Genomic DNA, 11,710 nt, shown 5'->3' on the forward strand with positions numbered 1-11,710 from the left:
CTACATAATATTCTATTCTAAGTAATATCACATTTTGTTTATCCGTTCATTAGTCCTTGGGCACCTGGATATTTTCCTCCTACTGGGAATAATGCTACTATAGACATGGGTGTACACATAGCTGTTCTAGATCCTGCTATATAAAATAAAGTGGAATCTGTCTTTGATGGGACATTTTAAATGAACTTTTAAAGTTTTTTTTCCCCAAAAAATATACATGTCTTTTACACTAGCTGAAGGATTAATAATTCAGTCTAGTTGAAAGCTGCCCAGAGAACCCCAAAGAGCAATCCTAATTTGTTGTAAAAAAAAAATCACAAAAGACATAAATATATCCATTGCAAATTTATTATGCATTAGGAAGCTTAACCTAAAAACCAACAGCATAGTAAAAAGATATGTTATCTCTGTTCATCACTAAACAGGTTTCAAAATATATTTTCTTTTAAATGTATTGTCAGTACATAATCCTTTATAAAAGTTGTATATATTTTTTGTCAATACCTTCATTACATTTATAAATACAAGATTTACACAGCACCCCAGCAAAAAAATTAAAACTCTTACAAATATCTACATATATTTCATACCTATAAAACTTTCAAAGGAGTGCTTTGTTAAAGGAAGGCCCTAGTTAATAGTCCATTTACTGTGCAGCAAAATACATATAAATCTGTAAAGTTGTCTTTGTCCATAAAACATCTCAAAAAATTAGCAAGACACTTATTGTGAAACTGGACTTCACCAAACCCTCATACTTTATAAAGGAATTTAATGTGCGTATCCCATGAGATTCAGAAGTCTGATAAAGAGATTGAGATAAAGATTAATTGAAAACATATGCATACTACACAGCAGTTAAGGCAGGTGCGTGACAGATGAGAAAAGCTGAGGAGGACATGGGTGATGTGGAAAGGAGCAAATAGTGATAATGTATTGTGAGGGAACTGAGATATAAACTCCACTGGTGTCCAGTAACTAACTCTCAGCCTCTCAGGAATGTTCAAGTCATTAAAAACTTTCTTAGAAGTTTAGTTCCCCAATTTCTTTGTTGCCAGTAGTTTTTTTTTTTTTTTTTTTTTTTTTAAGATGGAGGTCTTGCTACGTTGTCCAGGCTGGTCTCGAACTCACAATACTCCTGCCTTAGCCTCCCAAGTAGCTGGGATTGTAGGTGTGCACCACCACACCCAATCAGAAGAGGTTCTGTTTTACTCTGTAAAATCACTGCAGATCTGACCAGGACACTAAGTCCACTAATCTGATTTGCTACTTCAACATGGTTTGAATTTGTAAGAAAGATTTCCTTCATCTGCTAAAGGTGATCACTAATCAGTATTATTATTCATTCTAGACAAGCATAGGAAGTAGGAAAAAAAACAAAGGGAAAGTAAAACTGTAGCATTTCTGTTTGACCTTTGAATAAAGGCAATGGGTCCCTGATACTGAGTGATTAACTCTTAAGAGTGGCCACTCATCAATACCTGTGGGCTAAAAGGGTATCATCCAGAAGAGGATGAAGGAAGGAAGAAGAGAATCTTTACCTGAAATCTTGCCCAAGATGGCACTTCCACAATAACCCTGCACCTTCTACTGAGAAGGGTGTACAGTCTGCTGTCTCACTTACTGCAGTCACTAAAGGAAAGCCTTTTTCTTTTCTAAGACAAGGTCTCACTGTGTAGCTCAGACTGGTCTTGAACTTGCTCTGTAGTCCAGGCCAGCCTTGAACTTGCAATCCTCTTGCCTCAGACTCTTCAATGCTGGGATCCCAGGCATGTACCAGCTTGCCCAGCAGAAAGCCATTTTTTTCTGAGGGATATGACCTTTTCTATTTGAGTTTCGAAGTTTGGACTCCAGATAACCCTGAAACTTGCACACTGTTTATGGAGAAGTAATTCGAATCTTATCTTGTCCTAGTATAAAAAAAGAAAAAGAATGGAAAAGAACAGGAAGAGGGAGAGATGGGGTGTGGAAGGATAAAGGAATCCTTTATCAACCTGGCCAAAACGTGCCTCTAGTTTCACCCTTCCAGCACCATGAAGTCTCCATGTGGTGTGGCTCCCCTGAAGGCTCTGAGAGTTAACATCTGCAGAACTCCTTTTCTTCCGGTTACAGCTCCGTACTCTGACTCCCAGGCTCCTCAAAGGAGGAAAGCTCCCAAATGCTGTTGTCTTGCAGCAGTGGTTCAATATCCTCATCACTGCCCCGTTCTGGGGTGTTGGTCAGGCTACCACTGATGCTGTTGCTATGTTTTTGAGCTCCACTGGCTTTACGGTATTCAGGGATGAATAAGGCAACCAGAAAAGACAGAAGAACTATACATGCTCCAAACAAAAATGGTGGGCCTGGGATGACAGCTTCCTGATGGATGTGGAAAATAAGACGAAGAATTAGTTAGTCTTTTCAACCCAAAGAAATATACCACCTAAAAGTGAACCATTTCCTCAAAAGCAGATTATAATATTTCATTACATGGTGAGGCAAACAGAGCTTGGTCTTGGGAATATAAAATGGCAATTGATTGGTGCTTTTTAGGGGTACCACTTTTACACAGCCTACCCCAACCTGAAAGCCTATAAACCGTTTACCTGTAATATCATTCTATGACCTCTGATTATGCATTGCTGTACACTGAACATAAATTCCAGTTTTGTACTCAATATCTCAATATCACTTTTCATAAAAAAAGGAGTAGAGAAAGTACCCTAGGCTCAATTTGTAGCTGGGTTTTTAGGTCATTTCCTGTTATTTAATCTGAGGCTGTTAGCCAGCAAATAACATCCTGAACACATTGACTACTATGTAGGTGAAAACAGAGCCTAAAGTTAAGACAAAGCTTTTCTAAGATACTAAATCTCTGAAATAAGCCCTCCCTGATCCCAGGGAAACATAAACACATAGCTTACTACTGTAAAATACAACAGTAACATGCAAATAAGAATGCTCCCCAAAGTTAAGGTCAGAAGAATTGCTATACTCGGACTTAACCACCGTTACAAAATTAGACATCATCCAGTTACCTGTAGGGCACCACTGCCAGAATTCAATTCCGGGCCCGACTCAGTTAGTTCAACGTGGAACATGTAGAATATGAAGCCATAGAGTGCTGGTCCCAGGCCATTGCATAGTCCTCTTATTCCTGTTATGATGCCCTGGGCAACTCCTACATCAGAACAAAGAAACAGGAATCAGTCTTCTCAGAGAAGCATCTCAAGATGTGGAGCTTTACGGTACTTTGACAAGCTATGATATACTGATTCTCAGGGACTACTCATAAGACTTATGCCTATGAGTAGAAAGCACAATGCAGAAAGTAGATCAGGAAGACTTCACCAACATATTTTCACTCATTACACAAGCATTTCCTTTGCTTCATGACGTCCTTACTTTCTGTACTAAGGTCTACAGGCAGGTAAAATGACAGTGATTTCAGTTTCTGAAATCTTTCTGGTTTTAAATTCCCCACATCACCTACATCTGCCTACAAATGGGCAATCATGAATTACAAAGCCTAAATTTCCCATTTTTGGCGATTTTCACTGTTGAGTGAATTGAGATTTCCCTGCTCTGCTCATTTAACAGTGCATTTACAATAAAAGTCTGCGCTTCACTTCTGATGGCCCTAGTTATACGTCAGTAGAGCCACTGCTCCCTCCCCTGGGAGATGCCGTCCTCTCAGCTGCCACAGATATTCTCCATCACAGTACAGACCTGCACAGAAAAGTTAAGTGCTGATTTCTAGACACCTCTGCTTTCTAATATGGCTGGTGAAATTAGCTTGAACCAGATATTTCTTTTTAAGTCAAAAATAGTCAAGTATGGGCCAGGGATAGCTCAGTGGCATAAGCGCTTGCCTGGCAAGCCTGAGGTCATGAGTTCGATTCTCAGTACCAAAAACAAAGCAAAACAAAACAAAACAAAAAATGGTCAAGTACATGTTAGCCTAATGTAACACATTCCACATGCTGACTTCAAAACATTCACATTTGTACTGACAGTCTATGCCCTGAATAACAGAACAGTCCTTCACGATGGCTTGAGACACTATACTTCAGACACAGGGGTGTTTTCCTTGTGCTGGGTTAATGTACCTGAAGGTGACACATGGAACTGGTGGTCTTCAAGTGACATTATTTAAAAATGGATATAAAAAAGATGGATAATTTCTGATCTAGAAGAATAGGTACATTTTCCAATGTAGTTTTTTTATTGAAAAATTTTTAAAGAGTTTAAGCATTTAAAAAATATGCCCTTTAAAACTCCCTACTTCCTGACTACAGTAAAGTGAGCCCTCAGGAAATGGACAAAGAAAAGGACTAATTCTGGCAGAACTGCCTGCAAGTGAAGCCAAGGCACAGGAAGGCGGGTAACCATCCATCTCCTCTTCACGTAGCAGCCATAACTTACTTCACCTGTTACTCTACCCAATTACCAAAAGCCACATAAATTCTTTTCTTCCCAAGAACCACTTCCTACATCAAGCTCACGGACTTTGAATTACTTCAAATTGAAGCAATTTTAGTGATTAAATAACTCACTGCTAACTATCATTTAATAGACACCTATTTAAATGGGAATAGCCAGGTTAAGTCTGATGGTAACAGATAAAAGGAGTCAAAACTGAAAAAGAAAAACAGGTATTTTCTAACTCAGTAATATAAATTGCTGTTTTTTTTTTTTAAAAAAGGATGAGTAAGATAAAGGCAGAGGGGAAAATAAGACTTTTATATTTGCAAAGCAAACAGATATGCTCCTGGAGCAGGGATCACAGGCTGTCACCTCCTGGTGTTGATGTGGAGAGCTCAGAGCTTCAGGCTTCTGGCAGAGAGGTCTCAGCTGAAGAAGGAAACAGCGAGGGCTGCGACCTCACCTTGTTGATCTGACTCTGCGTTCCGAGACACGAGCGCACTGACTGCTGGGAACGTGATGCTGGACATGGCGGCCACAATCCCTGCCGCCCACATCATCCTGCAACAACAGAACAGACCGCGGTCAGGCCTTGGGAGCTATGGTTTGGAATGCAGTGGCAAATGTACAAACGCTTTCTATTTTCTCATGTCCAGTTTCCTTTATCATTCCTCCATCCTTTCTTTTTTTTTTTGAGCCAGGGTCTTACTATATATTTTAAACTGATCTTAAACTCACTAGGTAGCTCAGGATGGCCTCAAACTCAGAAGTCTCCTGCCTCTGCCTCCTGAGATTAGGGGTACACAACACCACACTGACTACATTTCGCTCTTTAAAAATGACTTCTTAAACGTTGAAGGGTTACAATCACACTGTTAATATTAACCTCTTCACAAAATAGAAGATCCAGGAAAACTTCATTTCCTTATTTTACTTCTCTCAGAAACTCTTCTTCTCTCTGCTCTATTACCATCTGCAGAAGTAAGCTCAACAAAGTTCTGCAGGGGACAACTTGCTTGTATAAATACTGCACTTCTACTCTTTGTGCTTCTCAAAGCCTAACCCTCACACTACTCTCAAGCCATGCAGCCTGCCAGAACCCCCAGGGCAGTGTACCAACCACTGAGCTGGAACAGCTCACTCCCCTCAGTCCTGGGTCCTGCTCTCCACACAAGAGGCCTACATATGAATCAGGAGGAAGTGTGTGAGTAAAGTGAGGCCCCAGCTGTGCTCATAACCAGCTGGGCCAGACTTCCTCGGGGATGGTTGTTACTGAAAAGGACAAACCCTTTCATGATGTCAAAGTCTTTCTAACACTGAAAGAATGTTAACTCAGCCAGCTAGCGAACCTAAGCTCACAGGACCAAAATCAAAAAAGAACAAGAATCATCCACATTAATTTTAGGTAAGACATCACATAGAACAAAGGAAATTCAGAATTTCATGTTTATTTCCAAAATAACTTCTAACCACTACAGCATTTGCAGTTTCTCTAAATTATATCCTCCATTTATGAACACAAAGTAAGAATCAGCTCTGGTGTCTAAAATGGAGGTAAGAACTCTGGTGTTTGGCAGCTAGGCACATGGGGAAACTTGCCACACAAGGAACTTTTGTTCCTCTTTATTCCAGAGAGTTTATTTTGACCCTCCTATTAATGGGAATCTAAGGTGCTAGTAGTAACTCCCTCAGGCTACACCTGCCATTGAAAGAGACCTTAGTTGTTCATCAAACTTAAAGCCGTGGGTTGGGGATATAGCTCAGTGGTATAAGTGCCTGCCTGGCAAGCACAAGGTCCTGAGTTTGATTCCTGGTACCAAAAAAAAAAAAAAGAAAACAACTAATTAAAGCCATATTTTATAAAGGTTATTTTACTGTCTAAGATCACTCAATTATGTCAGCAAAGCTTGCCACAATCATTTTTCCTTGTCTTTTTCTCTGAAAGTTATGTGATGTCTCCAAACACTGGCAAATGTGTTTAAAAATAGATCCAGAACTTTATTGGTGGGCTAGGGAAAGACAGACACACATTCAATTAAGCAATGATTCAGTAAGCCTGCTGAGGTGAAACCAATCTTTACAAACCATTTTGAATCATCCAGTTCTACCCTCCCTTGCCCAATTTAAAGCCTAATGGTTTTCGAAATGCTGAATACACCAAACTTGCTGCTTCTTGTCATACCCAATTAGCCAGAGCGCCTCGAACACATATCCATCTGTTAGTCCATAAAAGTCAATAGGTAAAGCTTACCAGGCTTGAGATCCAAAACCATACCATGCCAGTTGCAGTATCTGGAAGCCCAAACCAAGGAGAACAGTGTTCTTATTCCCCAGTGATCTCATCAAGATGCTAAGAAAGACTGTCTGCAAAGAAAAAGAGACCCTAAGAAACCATGTGAACACAGATTTAAACACAGAGTGATAACCAGCTACCTCCAAGGGCACACTGCTATCTGTGACCTGAAAGGCTCACAGTACTAACGTATCTTTTGAAGTGGGGAGTTGCAGTGGTTCCCAGGCTAACCTGGGGCTTAGGCCCTTGCACATCCTTCCTGAGAAATCTGTCTACTGTACACTGCTAGCACCTCCCAAAAGATTACCACAGCTTTTACCAGGCTCTCTGAAAAAGTGCCAAGCTCTTAACTATGGGTGAATAGCAAACTCCTGCTGAACATTTATAGATATGGGATCTGGCTAGAGGTTAACAGTTTTATCAAGTTGGGATTGGTTTAACTTTGATTTTAACAAATATATATTTTGCTAAATAGAAGAAGCTGGGATAGTCTGAAAATGAGTACAGTAAAAGATGCCAGCAGCTAATCAACTAGTTAATGTAACACACAAACAGAAATCATGATCAACCTGAAACCTTAGCATAATTTACATGTACTAATAATATAGTCAAAACAGAAATGGAAAGGCCTCTGCATTCCATGAGACTTCTCAAGTATAGTATGTGGAAGAAACATTCATGACCTTCCCATTTCTTCTGGACAGGATCAAGGAAAACATTCTGCTTGGCCTGATGCGCATTTCAAGGCAACAGCCTCTAGGGGTCCCACAAGACATAGTGAATGCACCCATGCACAGCACTACATTAATGGAAGGTCATGTGCCCTGCTGTGGTGATCCTGTATTTCTAACAAATGGGGAATATTTAATACCTTTCACTCATTGTATATATCCTAATTTAACTCATTGTGACCATTAATTGTGATGTATCAACTTGAGCAGATTAGTAAAGCACAGTTCTGGTGTCTGTGGGTGACTGATCTGTAGGTAGCAGATTAAGGAAGACCCACTGGGTTGGATGGCACCAATCTATAGCCTGGTAATCTAGGTGGAATACAAAAAGGCAAATGAAAGAAAGTGCGCCCATGTTGAAGCACTCCAGTCTTGACAGAGTGCGTCCTTGGCTGCCATCACTGATCTCCAGGTCTCCAGTTTCTTCAGCCTTCCAATGCAGTCTTGCATCAGCGACTCTCCGACGAGCTCCAACCTTGGACTGGTGCTGCATCTTGGTTCCTCTTGTTCTTCCATCTTTGTGGGCTGAGCAGCTACTGGATCTTCCAGCTCTCTAGCACGCAGAGGGTCACTACAGATTTTCCCATTTCTGAGTCTGCAGTTACTGTGGACTCTCCTGCCTCTGATCCTCTAAGCCTACTAATAAATCCCTTTTGCATAATTGTATATAGATACACATTTTTTTAAAATGAATGTGTTTTGTGATATTAATTCTGTTCCTCTAGAGAAGCCTAACTACTCATAGATTCACATTTCTTTGGTCCCGGGGATAGCAAGGGTTGGAACAGTAATTGATGTTTATTTCTCTTTACTTTTTACCATTAAAATACCGCTTAGCACATTCTCCTGGTTAATTCTGTGGTATCTACAAGTAAGTTACTTATTGTCTTGGTTGTTTTACAAGCAAATAAAAATACTGATCCAGCATAGGTTAAAACAAATTATGCTACTGAATGAAAGTTGTACGAAGTTCCCCCTAAATATGACTTCAACATTCTACCACGAAGAAACAGTTCTATGAGCCATGTCCTGTCAGCTTCTTGGATCTGATGCTACCCTCTAGTTGTGTAAGATTTGCCACTGCAGGGCCTGAGGAGTACACCTGTGAACCTGTGGTTATCAAGGAGTAAAAGGAAAATAAAAATGTGTTAAAGTATGGGTGAAACAACACTCACCTGAGCCCCAATAGACAGAATTCCTACCATAGCTATAAATGCTGCAATTTCAACAGATCCAAAACCGATGACCTAAGAGAATGGAAGAACATACTTTAGTAATAGATTTACTACAGAAATCACTGATTTAAAAAAATGTTATAGTCTATTAAAATGATAGGATACGGGCTGGGGATTTAGCTCAGCGGCACAGCACCTGCCTGGCAAGCGCAAGGTAGTGAGTTCGATTTCCAATACCGGAGAAAAACCAGAAAAAGATAGGATAAAAGAGTGTAGGACAGTTCATAAAATCAGTGGCAAATCAGGGCAGTGCTGAAAGGCGAACCTATTTAACTAGTAATTTATATTTAAATCTGATATAAGAAATCATTATATGTAGGCACAATTTAAACTGTGAAATATTTTGAATACTATTTTCTATGTCTACCTACTAATTCATACTTCCTCTTTATCCCCAATTCACAAATTGATGGTAACATGCAATAGGCAGAATATGAAACAAAATGTGACTTAACTTTTGATGATGCTGGTACAGAATTTGCTCATCAGCAAAACCAGTGACTCTCTACCCTCACTATACATTAAATCATGTGGGCAACAGAGAAGGGGAGAATCGGGAGGGAAGCAAGGAGATGCCAGAACTCACTGGAGACCAATTACCTCAGATTCTCTGTGATAGGGCTCAGAGACAGGTATGTTCTAAAAAGTTCCCGTGGTGCTTCTAATGAGTTAGCAGCCAGCAAAGTTGGCTGGTGATGACTTCTAAGCCTACGGCTTTAACAGTAGCTCTGAAATGTCAACGATTTCTAATTTTTAAAGTATCTCAAAAAGGATAAATTATTTTGTCTTCTATAAACATTTTATCAAATGTATAATTTTAAATATCCAATAAAATTTTACCTAAAATGTTTATGTTAATTATTCTTTAGAGTGAGCACAAATAGAATCTAACACAATACCTCTGACTTGTAGTTGGTGATGGTGACATGAACATAGTGTAGAAAAAATAGCTAGAAAATTAGAAGTCATCGGTTCTTTCTTACTTATTTTAAGGCAATTTTTTTTTTTACTTTCTTCCTTGGACTTTCCAATTTTATTTACATTAAAAGCATATTTTATTTAATTTAATTATAAATGCATGCATAATTTTCCACACTAAACAGTTATTACCTTCTCTAAATCTCTAGCATTCATCCATCAAAATGAGCAAAATAGTAGAAATCTTTGAAAAACAAGTTCTACTTAGATGTTAACACATAAAGATATTAGTCTCATACTCTCAAAAAAACTAGCAGAATACTGTTTATCAAATACCATTTTAGAATATCTCAAAAAAGTCAAGGAATTTATCTTAGGAGGAAGCCTGCTCTCCAACAGTGGAGTACACGGGAAGGCCTTCTTTCCAGTGAGCTCAATAACAGCCAGGGCAGGGCCATATGAAAGGTAGCTCAGGTTTGAGCAGGCCCAGAGACACAAACAAAATCTGGACAAGGGAGGGTGGTGTTTCTTTTACCTAAATCAATAACCATTTTAGGAGGACAAAACAGGATAGAAATTGTTGGGGATTTTTTGTTGTTTTGTTTGTACTACTGGTCTCTGGGCTCAAACTTGTGAGCCTCCTGCCTTGGCCTCCCAGGATTCCAGTGTACCACCATGCCCAGTTAGATACACGTTTAAAAAGTAAAATAAGAGGACAGAAAAGATTTTGTGTTGTCTGTAAAACAATTTGAGGTCCAGTGCAGCAGGTGAGCTAGAAGTCATGAGGCCAGGTCAGCAAGCTGGCCACCATCAGATCCAGGTCAGTGTGTCTGAATAAACTTCCTCTCTGAGCAATCTAATAGATAGTATTAAAGATTTATGTGCTTATAATAACTTTATTCATAGTTTCCAGAACTTAGAAGCAGCCAAGATATCCCTTGGTGGATGAACAGGTAAGCGGGTACATCCAAACTGCTGAAACTGACAATGCAAAGAATGAACTATCAAGCCAAGGAAATACACCGAGGAAACTTATACATATCACTAAGTGAAAGAGGTCACTCTGGAAAGGCTATAAACAGTATGATTCCAACTCTGGGACAGTCTGCGAGAATCAGATCTACAGAAACCGTAAAGAGACCAGCGCTTGCTAGTAGGTGCCACTGGTGGAAGGATGAACAGGTGGAGCACAAGGTATTTTTAGGGCAGTGAGAATACTCTATACCATATTACAAAGTTGGATTCGTGTCATTCTATACATTTGTCTAAACCCACAGAATGTATAATACCAAGAGTGAAGTCTCTAATTGTTTCCCAAGTTATCTTTAGTTAGATCCCAACATCCAACATTCCTTACGTTCAAAAGCTTCTAGGTATATCCACTACTCACCTGCTTGAGATACAGAAAAAAACTTGAATACTGTCCAGCTTCGGGAAGATATGAAAGGAACACGGTGATACAGATAAGTAAGACAGTGGAATCTTTCCCAACTTTCTTCAATGACTGGAAATAAGCAGAAAGCGAACACATAAAAAAGCCAGTAGACGAAAGTATCACCAATGTTCTGAGATACGGGCTTCATTGTTTTGATCTATTAAGATGGATAACAACAGTTACATAGATCATAAAAGGAAGTAAATTTTAACATTAAATTCAACACCATCTCTATGGAAGTTACAAATTCTCATTTCAGAAATATGCATTTTAAATATTAAAATTTTTGGAAAACATTTGATCATCTGTGTTAGCAAATGTGGCTTATATTCTTAAACAGATCCTGAACATCCTATAAACAAATCCTGAAAACATATTTCCACAGCACCCTTTTGATTCATAAGGGTTGGTTCATAATATGACTTCTTTAAAATCATATCCAGTGCAGGGGTTTCCACCTGGTTTTTATATCTAGTGAGTAATTTACACATAAATTCACTGTTCTTCAAAATGTTGATATTCAACTTCCCTTACAGTATTCAATTCATATTCCTGTAAACCTGGCAAGACAACAAAGTATGCTCCAGTTTTGGACCGAGGACTCACTCCCGGCCTCAGGGTTTCCCAGAAGGAGGGCTTCCGGAGCACAGGGAGCTGCGGGTGGGGAGTGCCAGCCGTCTGGCTGGCTAGCTTC

General features: G+C 39.4%; 1 protein-coding gene across 1 annotated transcript in view; it reads right to left on the minus strand.

The window, feature by feature from the left end:
* Positions 1-326: 326 nt before the first annotated feature.
* The window catches only part of Hiatl1 (hippocampus abundant transcript-like 1), a gene marked incomplete in the record, with an annotated part of 61,876 nt that continues 50,492 nt past the window's right edge, over positions 327-11,710 (minus strand). The window contains 6 exon segments of the mRNA XM_013514003.1: positions 327-2,358; positions 3,018-3,160; positions 4,868-4,965; positions 6,656-6,768; positions 8,604-8,675; positions 10,972-11,085. Coding sequence (XP_013369457.1) covers positions 2,107-2,358; positions 3,018-3,160; positions 4,868-4,965; positions 6,656-6,768; positions 8,604-8,675; positions 10,972-11,085 — 792 coding nt within the window.

Source organism: Chinchilla lanigera, unplaced genomic scaffold (genome assembly GCF_000276665.1).
Source record: "Chinchilla lanigera isolate Chin_1 unplaced genomic scaffold, ChiLan1.0 scaffold00021, whole genome shotgun sequence".
NCBI lineage: Eukaryota > Metazoa > Chordata > Mammalia > Rodentia > Chinchillidae > Chinchilla > Chinchilla lanigera.